The 19,991-nt window shown below is 43.1% G+C and overlaps 1 protein-coding gene across 3 annotated transcripts in view; it reads left to right on the forward strand.

Annotated features, from left to right (window-relative positions):
• Positions 1-19,991, forward strand: part of SFMBT2 (Scm like with four mbt domains 2) — a 208,860-nt gene that overhangs the window by 99,925 nt on the left and 88,944 nt on the right. For all 3 annotated transcript variants that reach the window (XM_049705753.1, XM_004281698.3, XM_049705754.1), the window contains one exon: positions 6,889-6,986. In XM_049705753.1, coding sequence (XP_049561710.1) covers positions 6,889-6,986 — 98 coding nt within the window. The remainder of the gene's footprint in view (positions 1-6,888; positions 6,987-19,991) is intronic.

The following is a 19,991-nucleotide window of genomic DNA, read 5'->3' on the forward strand; positions in this document are numbered from 1 at the left end:
TCTTGAAGACATGAAGCTGAGGCGTTGTATTTCCCTTTTCCGTCAGTCAAGGGCTTTAATTGAAAAAACGTCTTGGTTCTGTGTGTCATGTGTTTGCATTTGAGTTGAATTTGACAGGCATATAGACATAGAACATGGTATTTTATTAGTATTATTGTTGTCAACGTTTTGAGAGGCAGCCAGGAAATCCATTTATACCCTGAGTAATGTGGGGATATGATGACAAACGAAGGGCCTGTCAGTTCCATGAGAAGAGATCTAAGCTCACGTTTGCCTTGGGATTCATAACCTAGCAGGAGAAATTTACTCTGTGCAGAAAGTTGGGTGTATAAGTCTTAGCTCGGTATCTAATTGCTTTATAAATGTTAAGAAAAACATATATTTGCCAGTGTAAAAATTTATAGCAAAGCAAAGGATTACTACTGGCCCTTAGGTTCTGTGCAATGTACCCTTCCTGTGACATCATGGACTCATACTCAGCAGCCAGAATGGAAGGTGTCCCTGCAGAAACTAAGGAAATATTTCCATAGGAGAGTTCTCTCTCTTCCTGTAGATAATTTGATGTCTTTACAAGACAAGAATAAATTGTGTTTACTCATCTTAGTAATTTTCTGGAATTGTCCATTTCACTGAAGACTTTGGAAAAGGCATTCATCATCAAGAAGTTATCTTCCCAACATTGAAATTGTCGGCAGCTAAACTTAGTTTGGGGTACTGTAGGTTTAAAATGGATCTTGGTCAAACCAAAAACATCAGGAGACTTTCTGTTTCAAGCCATAAGTCCTGATGGCAATGGCAAAAAAAAAAAAAAAAAATTGTCTGTAGGAAAGGCTGTGGATGGGAAGAAGAAATTAAAAGGTGAAAGGACACCCCCAAATGTGACTCTTAGTTCTTCAGATGCAGTAGTTACAAGATGAACACTGAATTCTCCTACCTGATTCAGCAGAACCACACCCGGGAAGGCAATTAATCACCCAGGTTTTACACACGGGAACAGAACCCAATCCTTTGCATAAATTAATTTCAGAACCCAATGTGACTTGTTAAACTTAGATGGTAGTGCTCTTTCCTTGAATGAAATCTAGGTGGGAGTAAAATTTCACAGTTGCATAGAAAATACTAGGCTGTTTTTTCTTATTCCCAAACACGCTTAAGTAAATGAAAAGTGTTCATCATTGACTGGTGGTAAGTAGAGCTGGAAGGGTTGGGGAGGAGAGCAGGTAAGAGAGACTTTGGGTATAGCGTCGTCCCTCGGTATTCACGGGGGATTGGTCCCAGGACCCCAAGGATACCAAAATCCAGGGATGCTCCAGCCCTTTGTATAAAATAGCACAGTACAGTTGGCCTTCTGCATTCGAGGGTTGGAGGTGTTCTGCACCTGTGGTTTCCCCTTCCCAGGTTCCGCGTTCGCGGGCTCCTCCATCTGTGGTTTCTTCCATCCGCGGGTTCCACCCACTGCAGGTGGAATATTCAGGACCTGTGGGCCGGGAGGGCTGACTGGACTTTGAGAGTGAGGCCGTGCCAGGTCAGCCTACTCTCGATGCCCTCTTTGCTGTGCTGACATCAACACCTTTGCTAAAAGTAACCATAGCTCCTCCTTTCCTTTCCTTATTCTTTCTACTTCTTGAAGGACACAGTATTTCTCAACCGTTTGGTGTGAATAGAGATATAGAAATAGGTGACAGAAAGTAGCTGGCTAGTCAGTCTTCAAACACTGGAGGAGAAGGTGCTGGCTTTTATGCTGTCCGCCAGTGAGGAGCCTGCATCCCATCTTTGGGTGGAATCAGAGGACACGGGGTGGGGGAATGGGAGGTTAGAAAGAGGGGCAAAGCCACCTTGCCCCACTCGACCCACCATCAGGATTGCAGTGCTGCCGGGGTAGGTGGAGTCCAGCTTCAGTGAAGACCAGGTGAAGGAATGGAAGAGGGTAAAATGCCAATAATCATGGGACAGGCAGTGGCTTCCTGCGGTCCTTAGTGATTCAGGCGTTATCAGGATAGGACTGGGAATCCACGGGTGCCTTTTCTTCAGTGCTGAATGGAAGGCAAATCATGATTAGACAGACCTGGAGCTGTTTTTCCAGCTGTGTACCCCTAACGCCTCCCCTCATTCATTTATTTTCCTGCCCTGTGGCCTTCTCTGTGTTCCTCGAGCTTTCTGTGAGTGTCCCCTCTTTTGGAATGCTGCTTTACCATGCCCCCACTTCATCCAGACCTTGGATGAGAGGATTTCACTCACCGCTGAAACTGAAAGTGCGGGACCCATTCTCTGCTGTGTCCCCTGACACCCTGCCCAGCACATAGTAGGTGCTCAGTAAATATGTGTTGAGTGAGTTGACTGCATAAAAACTGGGTGTGTCTAGACAGAAGGAAGGAACCAGCCAAGTCCACCTTCCAGGAGCCAAATAATTGATGGGGATTTGGAAGCCAATTTGGAGGGGAGAGCCCAGGTGGACGCACCTCCACACAAGGAGGACTGTACTGACCTCTTTCCCCTGAAGTGTTAGGGGGGCTTCTGAGCAAGTAGAGATGTGATCTCTTGTTTTAGCACCCAGGATGGCTCCAGGATATAAGATGCACGGGAATGTGGTCTGTGGGGTTCAGGATGAGAATTTCTTCCTTTAAAAGGGTCCACGTGTGAACAGAGCTTGAGAAACCCGACAGAGTGGAAGGAACATGGGCTTGGAGTCAGGGTTCAAGTCAGCCTCTCTTTCCACTTCTGTCACTGGCTACAAAGCTTCTGGGCAAGTTACTCTACTTTGAACCTCAGTTTTTACATCTGTAAAATGGGGATAATCATACATTTGCTGTGCTGCTAAGTATTACTCGGGTGATTGGTATTTTCTAAATATTCAATCTGTGATCAGAGTTTTAAGATTATATTTGATCTTCTAAGAAATTTAAGTAGGTCATTGAGGTCAGGGGTCATTTAGAGGCCCCACCTACTTTCATATTTTTGGATGTTTAGAAAGCAAGATAGAATCTGACATGGTTTTGCAGAAACTAAAGAGATGAAACTTTTTGAAGTTTAAGAAGAATCCTTATCTCTATATTCTTTTGTATATTTTTTCCCTTCATAATCTTTATGTCAACCATTTCCCCCCCTTTTCTTTCTATTTTAGGTAGTTTCTGGAGCCAGAAGTTTCTGAATCTAATTCAGATGCTTCTTACTTGAACTATTTCTCATTCAAAAAGAGTTGTTTGTTTTAGTTCAGGCTACCTTAACGAAATACCATTGATTGGGGGAGGGGGCTTGAAAAACACAAATCCATGGTTCTGGAGGATGGAAGTCCAAGATTAGGGCATCAGCATGGTTGAGTACTGGTGAGGGCTCTCTTCCTGATTTGTAGATGGCCACCTTCTTGCCGGGTCCTCAGCTGGCCTCTTCTTTTATTTTTTTAAATCTTTTGGCCATGCTGCATGGCATGTGGCATCTTATTCCCTGATCAGGGATCGAACCCATGCGCCCTGCATTGGAAGCATGGAGCCTTAACCAGTGGACCACCAGGGAAGTCTCCCGGCCTCCTCTTTATGTGTGCATGGAGATGTATATATCTATATCTGTATCTGTATCTGTATCTGTATCTATGGGGTATTGAGAGAGAGCAAGCATGCACTTGAAAGAGAGCTCTTTGGTGTCTCCTTTTACCAGGGCACTAATCCCATCATGGGGGTCCCACCCTCATGACCCCATCTAAACCTAATTACCTCCCAAAGTACCATGGCATTGAGAGATTAGGCCTTCAACATACTAATTTTGGAAGGACACAAGCATTCAGTCCATAGCACTTCCCAGTGTCTTTTAAGAAGCATAGATGAGCCTTTCCTTACTGGTCAGAGCCTGGTGGAAAAGGAAGGAGAGGAGGGTGTGAGGTGCATGAATAAAGGGGATCACCCCTCCAGGCCTTCGATCACCCGAGGCTGTGAGATGATGATTTTGTTCACTCCTCTTCCTGCCACACTCTCTGTGAGATGTCCTGCCAACATGCACAGAGGGGGACACCTCGTTTTCACTCAGGCTTCTAGTTAAAGATGAATCAGGACAGGTTTTAATTGCTTATTACTTCCCACCAACAGAAATTGACATGATACACTCTATTAAATTACCTGCAACACGATCACTTTAAGAACCTGTTTTATGTTCTTTTAATGGTGCTATTTATTGTCCGTACACTTGCCGGCGTAACCAAGCGCCTCTCTGTCTAATGAAACACACGCATGGACTGTTGCTCTCTGCTTATTGAAACTAGGAGGTGTTTAGCTTCTGCAGGTGGTTGAGCGTACTGACAGAATTGCAGTTGCTTTTCACCTTTTAAGACAAGGAGTATGCCCTGCCGTGGGGTTGAATTCCATATTAGGATTCAACGTCCTCAGCACGAAGACGAAGAATCTTAAGATTGTAGGACGGAGATAAAAGTCCCGTGAGACTTCCTGGGTGTCTTCACCCATTCAGGCCGCTGTAACACAACACCACAGACTGGGTGGCTTGTAAGCAGGAGACTGATTTCTCGCAGTTCTGGAGGCTGGATGTCCAAGGTCAAGGCAACAGCAGGTTCAGTGTCCATTGAGGACCCACTTCCTGTTCATAGACAGCGTCTTCTCACTGTGTCCTCACCTGGAGGAAGGGGAGAGGAGCTCTCTGGGGTCTCTTTTATAAGCACTCTAATCTCATCATAGGAGCTCGGTCCTCATGACCTCATCACCTCTTAAAGGCGCCACCTCTTAATGCTGTCACCTTAGATGTTTCAACATATGAATTTTGGGGGAGGGGGGCATATTTAGATCAAAGCACCAGGCTTCTTAGGCTACTTGTGTTTGGTTTGGTGGAACAGACGTGGCATTAGGTGGATGCAGCCTTCTAGGGTGATGTGGCTGGTCCAGTCCTGCTCTGCCAGTGTGTGTGAGCCAAGGTGTCAGGAGAGGCTGTGAGCATCCCTCTGGGGGCTGCCTGTCTCCTCGCTCAGTTCTGAGTTTGGACCTGACCATGTTGGGTTTTCATGGCTCTGGCCTTGAGTAATTTTTAAGCCATTCTTCTTTTACCCTCTTCTCTGCTTCAGGGGCTCCCCTTCCCACCCAGAGACCTCAGTTACAGACTGCGGGAGCTCGGGCACCAACACTTCCTCTTCCCTTTTTCTATCCCCTGTATGTCTGCAGACCTTTCCTTTGACCTTCTCTTTGGAGGTCACCATCCTTTTCCATGACTTGGTTCTCCTTTTACTACCATGTCGAGTTTGAACTCCCCATTGACCTGCTTCCAGAACCCTGGAAGAGTGGATTTGTTTCTGTTCTACTGAGGAAGTCCAGGGTCTTATTTATTGTTTCCCTCCTGACCCCGTCTTGAACTGCTGCCCTTGGTGTCCTCTGGGCTTTGCTTCCTAGAATCCTGAATTGCCTTCCCTTTTCACCGAGACTTTGACGCAGTGCCCCTGAGCTGAGCCACTGGTATATTCCAGGGAATCTGCCTCACCGTCTCGGGACAATTTGTAGGGCTTCGTGAATTGGTCCTTCTCCCTCCTTTGTGGGACTCTGTGATAAGCGAGTTCTCCCTGAGGACCCCCCCCCCACCTGTGGAGGTTGGAGGGACCATTCATTCATTCTCTGTAGAGGTGTTTGTTGTGGGGACCTCACTATGTTCCCCCAAACATGTATACCAAGGAGAATTACAGGCTATTTTGTCTCTGATAGAGAAACGCCAAATTGGGGGAAAAAATTCTGCAGCGGCATAAGAGCATAAATAAAAGGCTAGAACGCATTATAGACACTATACACAAGTAGAGCCTATCTTGTCATTAATTATCCTTTATGTGACTTGGTGTGTCTGACAACGAGGGGCGGTGGGTAGTGCATTGATAACCTGGCTCCTTCTGACAGCATCTCTCACCTAACCATAATTGTGATAGTCTGAAAAGACTAAGTAAACTGCTGAAACACAGGTGTTTCAAGCTCAAGGTGAGTTCAGAAGCTATGATCATCAAAATATATGGCCGCCTGCTAAAAAGCAGACATGCAAGAAATTAAAAATATAGCCCCAAAGGCTTAATGTTGCCTTTTAACTGTGCTTAAATTCATATTCATATCCTAGCTGTCTGTCTGAAGTAGCCTGGGTTGATATAGGGAAGGTATAAACATATCTACTCCAAGTGAGTGCTTCTGCAAATCCTATTTTGATAAGGTCTTAAATCTGTTGAGATCAGATCATAAAATTCCCCCGCAGTTTCAGCAATCGGTAAAAACAGTGCTCAACGATTTTGTTCTTTTAATTTTGTATTCAGACGGTGTAACCTCCTTTCGCAAATCCCTTCCCCCCACTGCCTGGGGGAAAACATGGGCAACGTGATGTGTTAGCAACATTTCAAGTGTAAATATTAGACTTGGTTGGTAAATTTTAATTTACCTTTTCATAATTTCCTGACTTAAACGCGGACTATTTTTAGCATATGAGAGCTTGGAGATTTAGTGAAAAATAGGCTGTCATAACTGCAAACGCCAGACAAGAGTCTTTTCTAGTTCGGAAATTTATCAGATAATAAGTTCTTCATCCATGGATCTTACTTCCCAGGTGTTGGAATGGAATTCGGGGCAGTGGATGGATGAAATGTGGTTAATGTGATTTATACTATTCAATTATGCCCAGAATGCATGCGTATATTCCCTGAAGAAGAACCCTGTTAAGTTTATTCTTCATTTCTGATCGCAGAATCCCAAATTGCTATTTAATTTCAGGAAATCTCTCTAGCAGGTGGCCTTTTATGGCGGGCAGGGTGTGAATTCTTAGGATTGCTGCGCCTGCCAAGTTATTATGAAATCCTGAGAAGATAAAATCCGAGAAAGAACCACCCAGTAGAACATTTCAGCCCTTAAACTCTTATGTGATTTGCTGTTGATACAGAAATCTATCCTTTGAAGATGGACTCAGAGTGGAAAAGTGCTCTGGAGAAATCCCTTATTGATGCTGCTAACTTTCCTCTTCCAATGGAAGTGTTTAAGGTAAGACGTAGATTCATAGCAGTTTTTCTCCGCTTTTCGAGAATAAACTGTGTAAAAAGTTGCCCACATCAAATCATTTCCCACTATTTAAAAAGCTACCTTCTTGGCCGGTGTTCGTTTGAAATGTTTAAAATGTTATCTGTTCCATTTTGCTCTGCTTTGTAATCCTCCCAAATACCCATGTTCCAAGATAATGCTTAAAATCTTTTATCAAGTAATTAATAAGGATATTATGAGGTAATTTGAATCTTAATAAATTTTTTTTCAGATTTACATTTTTTTTCTCCATCTTGTATTATTATGGAAATCTCATTTTCACCCTCTCACTGCTTACCAAAGAAACAAAAGAAAATGGAACAAGTCTAATTTTGGTATTTGCTCGGTAAAGATGATAGAAAATGATGCTTCTCTTGATGGCTTGAGAAACTCATATGAGTATCTGTTGGGTAGTAGGCCTTCCTCTAATAGACAATGAAAGAAATGTACCACGACTGAAATAGATCACCTAGTTCTTAAAACTCTTAAAAATTATGCTTAAAATTTATATGATGTGTAGAATATTAAGTTCTGGGCAGGAGTGATCCCTCCAGCAAGAGGGACCCATAAAACGGTCTCTATTTGGAGCTCGAGTAGGTGGGAAACAGCTCTACATGGACCGTTTCCTGGGAGACTTGTGGATGGGCTTGTGATGGGCTGATGTAAACCTGCTTTTCAGTTCCGAGCGGGCACATTTCTGCAGGGCCGTAGAAGTTTCATGTGGAAAATGAAATTAAAATGGTGTCTAGGTACCGCCTGCAGCAGGAGTGTGAGGCTCGGACTGGGGCGCTGGCTTCCTGGATTTTATTTACGAGGAAGTCCTCGCTCAGAACCTTAACCTAGCAGGGTGAATCACCGATACTCTTGTTCAGCACTTTTCGCATTGGCAACATTGGACTTAAGACCTCTTCTGAAAATAATTATTAAATTATTATTAGCAGTAATAATCACACTGATCATGCAACATTATCTTGGGCTTTTTTGTTTTTTTTTTTGCTAACTGACCAGATAACTTCTTTTTCCTCCTCCTTTCCTGCAAAAAATAAAATAAAATAAAAATTAAGAAAAATAGCATTTACTCTTCTGTGAAGTGGCTCCACTGCCTCTTCGGAAGCCAGCCCACCACGCTTGTCACTCGTTTGACCTCTACAGCTGGTGTCCACTGTCTTTTCCCAGTGGCCTTGGTGATATTAAAAAAACACTTTTATTGAAGTAGAGTTGAGTTACAATGTTGTGTTAGTCTCAGGTGTGCAGCAAAGTGATTCAGTTATATATATGTGTGTGTGTATTTATGTATTCTTTTTCAGATTCTTTTCCATTATAGGTCATTACAAGATACTGAGTATAGTTCTCTGTGCTATACAGTAGGGCCTTGTTGTTGTTTATCTATTAGATATATAGTAGTGTGTATCTGTCAATCCCAAACTCCTAATTTATCCCTCCCCCACTTTCCCCTTTGGTAACCGTAAGTTTGTTTTTGATGCCTGTGAGTCTCTTTCTGTTTTGTAAATAAATTCGTTTGTATCACTTTTTTAGATTCCACATACAAGTGATATCATACGATATTTGTCTCTGTCTGACTTCCTTCACTTAGAATGATAGTCTCTAGGTCCATCCAGGTTGCTGCAAATGGCATTTCATTCTTTTTTATGGCTGAGTAGTGTTGTGTGTGTGTATACACCACACCTTCTCTATCCATTCATCTCTTGATGGACAGTTAGGTTGCTTCCCTTAGTGATATTTTAAATGTGTAAATGTGATCGTGTTCCTTGCCCTTGAGAAAATAAATTTTATTTCAAAATAAAGTATGAATATATTTATTTTGGAATATATTATACACATACATTTGAAATGTACACGTGAGGAGTTCACAGAGTGATATAGAGGAAATACAAATCCTCCCTGCCCCCTATCTAGACACGGGAAGTTGCGGGTCCATTAGCATCCTTCCACCTGACCTTTCCTAGCTGTGGGTAACCAGCTCCCTAACTTTGGTGTTAACCATTTCCTTCCCTCTCCTTGTAGTATTACTACCTATGTATGTTTTCCTTAATATTACACAACTTACTTTTGACAGCACGAGAAACAAGACCAGCCCTGATTGTTTCAGGAGAGGGTGTTTTCCTGCTCTCCAGAGTGGAGGATGACTGGACAGTGCCTGGGTCCTAAGATGGCCTCACTTTCCCACAGAGTTTGCAGGGGAGTTGAGTAGGCACAGTCCTGAGCTAATCTTAGGGAATTAGTTGGGTCATCAGCCAAACTGTAGCTTGAACTCCAGGTACCGGACCTCCCTTAGAAATGCGGATGGGTCTGGCTCCGGTTCTCAGAACAGGCCCAGCACAGCATTTCTGTGCAGTGACTTGAATGTTCTCTAATGCTCCAGGCAGCGGGACCTCGAGGGGTCCCTGGGACCTTGCTCAGAGTGTGGTCAGGACGAGCCAGGTGCCGTTAACAATCTGGGTCCAGCTTACGTTGGCATTTTGTCCTCAGCTTACAAAGATGATAAAACACGGCAAAACATCTTAGTGCTGGCAGCCTGCTCTCCTCTCACCTCGAGTGACTGAAAGAATCCTGATTCTGTCCTCACGCTTCCCTGACAGTTTGGGTGTAGAATTCTAGGTCAGCTGTCACTTTTCTCAAGAATTTGGAGGTATTGCTCCATTTTTCCTTTTCTCCTTGGGCATCTTATATTCTCCTTTTCTCCACTGTTGTGAAATTTCATGATGATAGGCCTTTGCAGGTGTCTGTTTCCATCCAGAACGCAGGGTACCGCGGGTGTCTGCAACTCATACCTTTAATTTTGGGGATGCTTCTTCTAAAATGACACCTTCCACCTCTCTTTTCTCTGTTGTCTTCTTCATCTGTGACCAAGTGGTAGTCCTGGGCTGGCTATGTAACTTTTTCTTCTTTTCATTTCAGGTTTTCATTGTCTCCTCTGTTTCTGCTCTACTGTCAGAGGTTTTCTCCACTCATTTGTGCTGTTGGGTTTTTACGAGCACTTGTCTGGCGCTTTTTCTCTGAATGCTGCTCTGTTTATGGCCTCCTCTTCTTGCAGCCTGGAAGCATGACTTTATCTTGTTGGAAGTATTGATTTTTTAAAGTTTTCTTCTCCCAGAGTAGTTTGTTTCCTCCATGTTGCTTTTAGTTTCTAACTTTCTTGCTAGAGGCTTTCCTTGGAGATCTGAGAATCCTTGACTGTGCGCTCTTGAGTAGGAGGGAGACTGGAAAGCTGAGGGCAGGACTGGTCCATGTAGGGGACCTTCTTTGTGTGGAGCCTACTTCTTCGTATGATGGTTTTTCCTCTTTAGGTGATTTCCAAGGAGGAGAATTTCAACTTCCCACCTGGGGTTCAAGGTCGAGCTGCCCGCATTCTAGGAGCTGAGTGGCAAGAATAGAGCCTGGGGTTTCCGTGCTGAGTTTGTATTTTCCTGTATCCACAGACCAGGGACCACCTGCTTCATCCTCTTCTGAGGAAACTGGAGGACCACTGGTCTGTAGAGTCAGGGAGGGGAGGATACCTGGGGTCCAACTGCTTCCTAGACAGCTCCCCACGCATCTTATTCTATCACCTCCCACTCGCCCCCAGTTGCATACATACCTGCTGTTACCGGTTGCTCAGCCTCCTGAAGGTCCTGCCCTGTTCATTAGGCTGGGTCTCAGCTTTTCTGTAGGAGGCTTGGGACTTGGCTCTGTTGAATATGTTAAATTAGTTGCTTCTTGTTCACCTGCATTTTAGCTTCTATTTAGTTTCTGTTCAAGGGGCTTCACGTCTTTACTGTAATTTTGGTTAGAGTTTAGGAAGAGGTGAAATTAATGTGTGTTTTTAGTCAGCCGTCTTCATGTGGGACTCCCCTTTTTAAAGTCTTGTAGCTTGGACTGTAGGGTAAACTCCCACATCTTTCATTCAATGAAACATAACTCCTTGGCTATAGTCATACTCAGTAAATATTTCTCAAATATACGATGAATTATTGAATGGACAAATGCATTTAACTCACCGATTTGAAATACTTTGAGTTAATGTAGTTACAGATTAATTGGATATGCACTTATTATTTAGAACTATGGATACTAAGACTCAAAATATATAAACATTAATAATCCTCATATATTTTAAACTAATAATTAAGTAACTCAGTAAATGTTTATTGAGCAGTTACTCTCTACATAATTCTCTTGACCCGATTCCAGGGTTTCATAATTGTTTATATTTTCCTTTAAAGTACAGTTGCCTCCTTCCCTCACTTTAATGTTTTTCTGTTAGAAATCAGACTACTATTTTTATGGAGTACGTGAGAATTCTCCCTGTCCTCAATATTTTGTTTATAATTAATGGTTGCTTTTTAAAAAATATTTTATTTTATATTGGAGTTTAGTTGGTTAACAATATTGTGTTAGTTTCAGGTGTACAGCAGGGTGATTCAGTCATGCACACACATGTATTCTTTCTCAAATTCTTTTCCCATTTAGATTATTACAGAATATTGAGCAGAGTTCCCTGTGCTGTACAGTAGTTGCTTTTAAGAGTAGATACTGAATATTTTCTATTTTTCACAGGGCCTACAGGATGTATGGAGTGGGCAATTAATAAATAAAAATTAGCTGAATTGAAAATTCTGTGTTCTTAGAGCTTGTGAGACGCTTTTACAAATGTTTTTTTTAATTTCAATTTGACAGAAAAGAAAGGGGCAATTTTCTGAACCAGACTTTGTATGGAGGGAATATTTATACACTTAATTTTGAAATCCTGAGAACAACCACTATTAGTTTCCTAAGGCCGTTGTAATAACGTGCCACAAACTGGATAGCTGGAAACAAGGGAAATTTATTCTGTCATGGTTTTGGAGGCTAGAGGTAAACACCGAGGTGTGAGCAGGGCCACGCTCCCTCTGAAGGCTTTGAGGGAGACGTTGTCCCGTGAGTCTGTTCTCACTTCTGCAGAGGGTTGCCTGCAGTCCTTACCATTTCTTGGGTGTGACAGCAGACCTCCAATCTCTGCCTCTGTCCCCACGTGGCCTTCTCTCTACGTGTCTGTCCAAATTTCCCCCTTAGGGACACTGGTCGTTTGATTTGGGCCTGTGCTAAGGCAGTGTGACCGCAGCTTAACTTGAGCGCATCTGCAGAGTCCCTGTTTCCAAATCAGGTCACATTCGCAGGTTCTGGGTGGATATGCCTTTTTTTTAGGGGTTGCTGTTCCACCCAGTACAACCGCACTTCATGGATGTACAGTAATTTAAGAAACCACATAGTAATATTCTCTACCAAGTAATTCCACTTAAATGGAGGTAATTAAGTTCAGAAGCATTGCACGGGGCCATGGGATAAGGTTCAAGCTCTCTTAACAGTAGCTTCATTTTAATCAAAATGAGAGATTTATTGTCCTTAATTTGAGAGAACACTTTAAGTGACTTTTGGTTGCCATATTTTACTGAGAATTCTGACTTCCCTATTTGGAAAATGCAGGTAAATTTCAAAGCATATATTTAGAAGAAAAATAAGTAATTAATGAAATGAGTGCCAAAAAAAGGGGAAGGGATTAAAATATATTTTTTGTTATTGAAACATGAATAATGAACATTTTTTTCTCGTAAACCAGTCTCATTATTTAGAGACCCAGTAGACTTGCTGAGAATAATCCATATATCAATGCTAATTTATTTGAGAAAAATATTTAGTATATATTCCTGCACTGCAAATCAGCAAGGTCTCTCACTAGCTTTCTTTTTTACTTATTATATTACCTTTGCAAGCCATCATATGATTAACTTATGACACATCCCACTGTCAAATAAAGTGAAATGCCCCAATTTCAATAAAAGCTTTTTACTTTGTCTTCACAAAGGACTACTAGGGTGGGTTTCTCTCAGAGTTTGTTTCTGTCATGAAATGAAGTTAATACAGGGCTAATCCAGTTTTTTGGCCAGGGATCTTTATACTGCTTCAGTTCTAATTCACTAAGTATTTACTACAATATAAGGAGTAGATGTGAGGTAATTTAGTTAAGTTTTAAAAATAGGGCCAAGGGAGACTAGACAATCAGAGTCTAACTATAATGAAGGTAGTATTTCATGTGTGAGGCGCTCATAAGCCTTTTATAATTACTGCTACTTTTCATTTTCTGCTGTTCTTGTAAATTGTAATCTTCATTTGTGACCCCTCTTGTTTGCAAATGTTAAGTTATAGAAGTTTCACTGACAACTCCTATATACATCAAAAAGACCTGCAAATAAGAAACAGCAGTTCCTAATTTGCCAGGTAATTGAAATACAGTACTTTCCCCTTAGAGGAATACAGATGTTCAGTCCAGCTAAAGCGGGGGCTTTTCAGTGCACCTCATTTGTGACTACACCTTGTAATTGCAAGGAAAGAACATTATTTGAAATGTCACTAAAATCGTTCTTCATTTTTACCCCTTAAAAAAGTGAAGTTGTTTGAATTTTTTTTTCATTCTTTCTGTTAACAAAATATTTAAAACCTTTGGTGTTTGAAATACCAAAGAAGCTATTTAGAGATTTGCAGAAGAGTCGAAGGAACTCTAAATAAAGCATTGAGCTGGGGCCATAAACCTTGCATGCCTTCTATGTCGGGGTCCCTAGATCTGCCGCCAGGTTTGGTAATTCACTAGGACTCAAGGTTGTTATAATCACGGTTACAGTTTATTATAGTGAAAGACAGATGGCAAAATCAGCAAAGGGAAAAGTTTCATGGGGTGAATTCTGGAAACCCACACACACGCTTCCAAGAGTGGTCTCCCAGAGAAGTTGCCCAAGGCAACTTCTTAATTCCTCCCATAGCGTGTTGGGCCAACATGTGCTAGGGATGCTCATGAGAGACTCACTGCCCAGGGCTGTCACGGGGGGCCAGCTGTGTGGGTACCCATCTTGCCCAGCACGTACCCATCTTCCAGACTCCCAGAGGAAAACTGGGGGGGGGGTCAGTATAAACCATATGGTTGGTACAAACCCTGTAGGCACAGTAGACCACTCTTACATTTAGGGAAGATTTCATGTCATTGTCGGGTTCAGTTTATCAGCTGTGTCCCCATAGGCCAGCCAAGACCTGATCCTGGAAGCAGACCTTTCTCGGGCCTGCAGTCTCAGGCCTGCTACATGTGTTGGCTCTTCTCTTCACACCTCCGTTCCGTCCCTTCACACAGTCTGTTGGCTCTACTTTCAAATTCCATCTGGAGTTCAATCACCCTTCACTTTGTCCATCACCACTACCCTAGTGTAAGCTATCATCCTCCCTGGACTGTTGCATTCATTTCAGAGTTTATTTCTGGGCTTGTTACTCACTGCCCTTCTACAGTTTGTTCTTCCAAGAGCAGCCAGACAGATTCTTTTAAAACAAAATTCAGATCATGTCACTCCATCGCTTATGTGGCTTCTGATCTGACTCAGGTGTGATGTGCCCTCTGAGCCGCTTTGCTGCGCGAGGTTCTCATACGCTCTGCTCCACCCGCCGGCTTCCTGCTGTCCGTCCAACACACTAAGTCCTCAGGCCTTTGCAGTGACGCTGCCTAGAAAGTGGTCCCTCTGGCCAATGCCTCAAAGCTTCTTCCCTCTCTTTCTTCAAGTCTCTGCTTAAAATTTAAAAAAGCACCCTCACCTCCGTCTCCCCACAGCCTGCTCGGCGTTTATCCGCCCACATAGTCTGCATCAGTTTGCTTTCTCTGCGTCTGGTCTGTTTCTTCTTCCTGGAATGTACCCTCCGTGAAAGGAGATTGTTTATTTTCATGACTGCGCCACCCGGTGCCTTGAACAGTGCAGTCCGTCTTAAGCACTCAATACCCATTCTTGAGTAGGTTAGTGAAAAACTAAGTACAGATCTCAACTTAGAAAGTTAAAGGCTCAGGAGAGGTCGTCAGTACAGCTTGAATGAAGTAAGTCCCCGTGAGTGGTTCCGAATAACAGGGATGACTTTGTACAGAGAGGAAGCAAAGGGCTTGATGGGTCCTGTTTGGCGGGTTCAGTACCAAACTGGTACTTTCATGATCAGCTAAAAATACCCCAGGTCAGTTCTTGGCTAAGTGGAGGAAATAGTTGAGAGCACCGAGAAGAAGATTAGGGATGAATTGAAATTAAGAAAACAGCTCAGCATAAAACCCCCCACGTTCTATGCCACCCCATTGCAGGTGAGCTTACAGGGCCAATGTTTGCTTCTTGCTGGACGTGATCACAGAGTAGAGGGAATATTGCCTCCTGTATGTTGCCTGTGGGTTTTTTCTTTTCAAAGCATCTGGCCCTATGATCTCTCAGGGTCTTGACAATAACGTAGTGTCAGGTGCTACGGTGTATGGTGTATGTATTGTTTCCTCTTTAAACACATAGATCAGTGGACACACAAGGAGCTTAAAGAACACCCTGGGGGGAACGTGTTAGTTTAGGGACAGACTTGGCCATAAATGACAGGTTTCTGCCTTATGCTCCGTCTGTTTTTCCACTGCTGTGCATGCCTTCCTAATATCACACGCGATTCCTCTGATATGATTGTAGCTGTGAACGGATGGGATGCGGTTGGACGGTGATGACGTGATGCTTCCGGGTTATTTCCGTTTCATTGGAGGCTGAGGAGAGATGTGATTTTCAGTGAGACACGTACACCCACGATACTAGCTATGTTCCCTTCCATTGTTGCCTCCCTGACCAATTCCCCATCAATATCTGTGGCCAAGGTGGAGGCTATAGGGAGTCGAGGTTATGATAACTAAGGCTTTCACTTCATCAGGACTCACAGCAGGTAAAAAAGTGTACCTGGTCCAGTACTTGGATAAAATACCCAGGCTCCTTTGACTTGGGTAGCGGTTGAATGGATCCAGAATTGTGTATCTATAACTGATACGCATTAAAAGTGCCCTTGACATCTGTAAATAAAGGGCTTCCACTAATGGCAAAGCAGTAAGTTAAATTCAGCTTGCTTTGGTCTCAAGTGATTCCTGTCTCACTTGCTTCATTGCTTCTTGCTTTCCCCATAAGTCATGTTTAATAAACAGAAAGAAGGGGCCGCTGAGAGAAGGCTAATTGAGAAAAAAAGATGCTACATGTGACCATTATTATATTTTTACACAAACACATAAGGAAAGGCCTTCCATGCACATATTTCTTCTCTGTTGAGAGTGTTCAGGCTGTGCTCATAATACACGGAACAGTCCACATCTGTTATTTCTTTAGCTCTTTTCAGCTTTGAATTATGTATCTGTTGGTGCATTTGTAGATTCCGCCTTTAGGAGAGAACTCCTTGTCTATTTTCGCATCTGAGACCTAGGTTACAGGCCAGAGAGAGAAGGTTAAGAGTGAAAAGCTTTCCTTTCTCATTCCATCTGGTCCAGCCAAATGAATTAGTCATCTGGTCCAGCCAAAGGGGTAAGAAAGGGTGTGAGCCGCTGTTACCATAGATTGTCAGGTTGCGGTTTCTATGGTGACCGACTTTTGCTCTCTTTTGGTAGCTAAATACAGCAGCAATACAAAACTCGTAGCTGAGTTTGGCCTTCAGGGACTAGGATCCTTGGATTCTCCCAGAATTTGCTCGAGGCCACCTACGTAGGGCCAGAACTTAATTTCTTGAGCATGACATTCCCTGTCCCACCTGGCAGGGTGTCTGCTATCAAATAATTTAGCAGTAAGTGTTTGTGTGACTCTTGGTTGCTATTTCCTTCTCACCAACTGAAACCCCAGTGGTTCTTTGAAAGAGAGTCTGTCTTAGACAGTAGGTCATGTTGTGACTGGACGGGTGGCTCGACCCCTGTATCCTGCTGGTGTTGCTGGCCTGACTTCTGAGTTTCTGCCCAGCAGCTGGTCCCAGGCTGGCTTACCTCCAGCTCTGGCCCCGAACACCCAGACCTGGGAGCTTGCCCTCTGCCATTCCCTCGTTTGTCCTTCTCATCTCTTTAAAGACTTGGAGAGGTTTGTTAAAGTCTCTCGGGGATGGTGAATCGCAGAGATGTTCAGTTTGTGTCATGCCCATCCTTTGCCACTTTCAGAAACCAGAGGAGGGGCTTGTTTGTGTTATTTTTCATGTGCTCTGGGTCCTTGAACTGCAACCCACGCATTACGTTAACTCAGAAAGCGCCACAGGGACATCATGTTTTTATGCATGTTGGAAAAAATCTGGTGAGACCTGCTAAAGAGGGCAACTTTGGTCCAACAGTAAAGGTAACGATGAAAATCGCAAAGGCCAGATGTATAAAGAATTCACTCAATAATGGCTTGATTTCAGGGCCCCCTACACTGCTGCCTGCATCTGCTAGATAGCGACTTGCTTTTAATTCTAAACACTAAGAATTTAAAAATACAGTCCACTCTTAGTTATCTGAGCTGAGAGTTATCCTTCCCAAATGGCTTCTGTTGGCCCCTGATTATTCCGGCTCTCTCCAGTTCCTGGGTTTCAGGGAAAGCAAGATAATATTTGCATGAACTTCATGTCACGGGTGTTGGGATACGAGGAGGGGACATCGATCTCTTATTTATGAAGCAGATGCATTTCAAAGTGATTGTCATAGCATATTTTAATTTCTTCTAGATTTTCCATGCTACTCGGCATTAGTTAGAATAATTAAGAATTGATCATAATTCTTTTTTCTGTGGATGATTTGATAATAAATGATAGTATAGTTGTATGGAGGCAGGGTTTTTTTCCCCTCAAAACACGGACAGATTATTTTTTTTTGTAGGTTAGGTCGTACTTTTTTTTTTTTTTTAAGATTTTTTTTTTTTTGATGTGGACCATTTTTTTTTTGTCTTTATTTTTTGTTACAATATCACTTCTGTTTTATGTTTTGGTATTTTGGCCACGAGGCATGTGGGATCTTAGCTGCCCGACCAGGGATTGAATATGCACCCCCTGCATTGGAAGGCGAAGTCCTAACCACTGGACTGCCAGGGAGGTCCCCTAGGTCGTACTTTTAATCTCCATCTTTTCTTTCATGGATAGGCAGTTGTAAATTGCAGGATCTCAAGTAGGCAGATGGATGTAAAGAGAAGTTTAAGTTCATTCTGTCTACAGAGGTTTAAAATCTAACGGAAAATGAGGACCACATATGATGGGGCCCCAGCTACTGAACCTTCCGCATATTCCCTCCTGCCTGAGAAAGGCCCCCTGGTGCAGAGGTTTGTGTGAGCTGCAGGTGTAAATGAAAGTGTGGGCATCCTTCCGTCCTGCGAGTTCTCTCTTTCCTCCCGTGGGCAGCCAGTGTACAATGAATTTCCGCGTCAATGGCACAAAGTCAAGGATAAGGTGAAACTCTGCCCCCTGTTTCTTCTCCGGCTCCATTTATAACCAGAAGACCCCACATAAACAAATCAGATAACCTTTTTTTTTAAACTGAAATTTTTATTGAGATAATTGTACATTCACATGCAGTTGTAAGACATAATACAGAGAGACCCCATATACCTACTCTTCACCCAGTTTTCCCCAATGGTGACATCTTGGAAAAAAAACACAGTTTTGCAGCCAGGATATTGACATTGATACAATCCATGATCTTACTCAGATGGCCCCAGTTTTACATGTGTTCATTTGTGTGTGTGTACTTTTTAAAAATGTTTTATTTTATTTTATTAAAAAATTTTTTTGAAGTATGGTTGATTTACAGTGTTTCAGGTGTACAGCAAAGTGATTCAGTTATACATATATATTCTTTTTCAGAGTCTTTTCCGTTATAAGTTATTACAAGATATTGAATATGGTTCCCTGTGCTGTACAGTAGGTCCTTGTTGTTTACCTGTTTTATATACAGTAGTGTGTATATGTTAATCCCAAACTCCTAATTTATCCCTCTCCCCTTTCCCCTTTGGTAACCGTAAGTTTGTTATCTATGTCTGTGAGTCTGTTTCAACAAATCACATAAACTTTTACATGAATAGATAATGTTCTGTGTTTAACATTAAATAAAAGGAATGGATGAGTTTAGAATAGTAGAAACCTGACTTAAAGCCCCCCCAGTATTTAAGAACATGTCATGCTTGGAGTCGGTGGAGAGATTTCCAGATTCCAACAGAATTACTTTTTGCCTAATTATCTTGATTGTGCTCAGAGTAAGCACAAGCATACGTGGCGCACGTAAGGCGCCTTTGCAAAGGAATTTGGAACATTTGATCACTTCCCTTGTGGTTTTGTACAAGTTAGTCCACTTGCTGGACCTTGGTTGTTTCTGAGCCTCCAGGGCTCCTGGGAGACTTCAGGTCCGTCAGCCAGGGGGGTGGTGAGCAGGGCGTGACCGACGCGTCACAATTCCTCGTTCTCCTGTAGTAAGTTACACACCTTTGGGATATCTTTGGGATATACAGTATATTAACGTGCTCAGACCCTTCAGGATAGCGTACAGAATAAAAACGCAAATAAAGCCGTGAAGACTTCACCTGGACGCCCACATCATCCTCCAGTGGAAAGTCATTGCAGCGATGTCGACCGTCGCTTCAGTTGTTGAGCCCAGACAGGACGGAAGAAATGGTACCAGCCACTCCCCACACTTAATCTCATTATCCTCACGATAACCCGACATGCAGGTATTATTAGTCTTCCTGTAACTTGAGGAAAATCAGAGAAGCTGTCCTACCTCACACAGAGCCTATGGTGGAAGCAGGACCCAAATGCAAATCTTAACCGACTTTAGGCTTAACTGTATCTAAATCAGTGGTTCTCAGCGGGGGAGGGTCTGGTAGTTCTCTCAGTGTCTGGGGGCATTTTGATGATGACACAGAGCTGGGAGAGATGCTACTGGCATCTGTGGGTAGAAGCTGGAGATGGACGGAACATCCTATGTGCACAGGACAGCCCCTACTAACAAGGCATCAGTTGCCCCAGGATGCCAGCAGTGCCCAGGTGGAGAAACCCTGGCTAGAGACTGGGTGCTTTTCTTACCAGGAGGTAGGTTGACCCATGGAAGGCAAGGGCAGCTGGGATTTGAGGACGATGCCTGAGATTTTCACTGTTCTTAGATCTGTGCCAGGCTGGCTGGCAGTTGGCACT

Source organism: Orcinus orca, chromosome 2 (genome assembly GCF_937001465.1).
Source record: "Orcinus orca chromosome 2, mOrcOrc1.1, whole genome shotgun sequence".
Lineage (NCBI taxonomy): Eukaryota > Metazoa > Chordata > Mammalia > Artiodactyla > Delphinidae > Orcinus > Orcinus orca.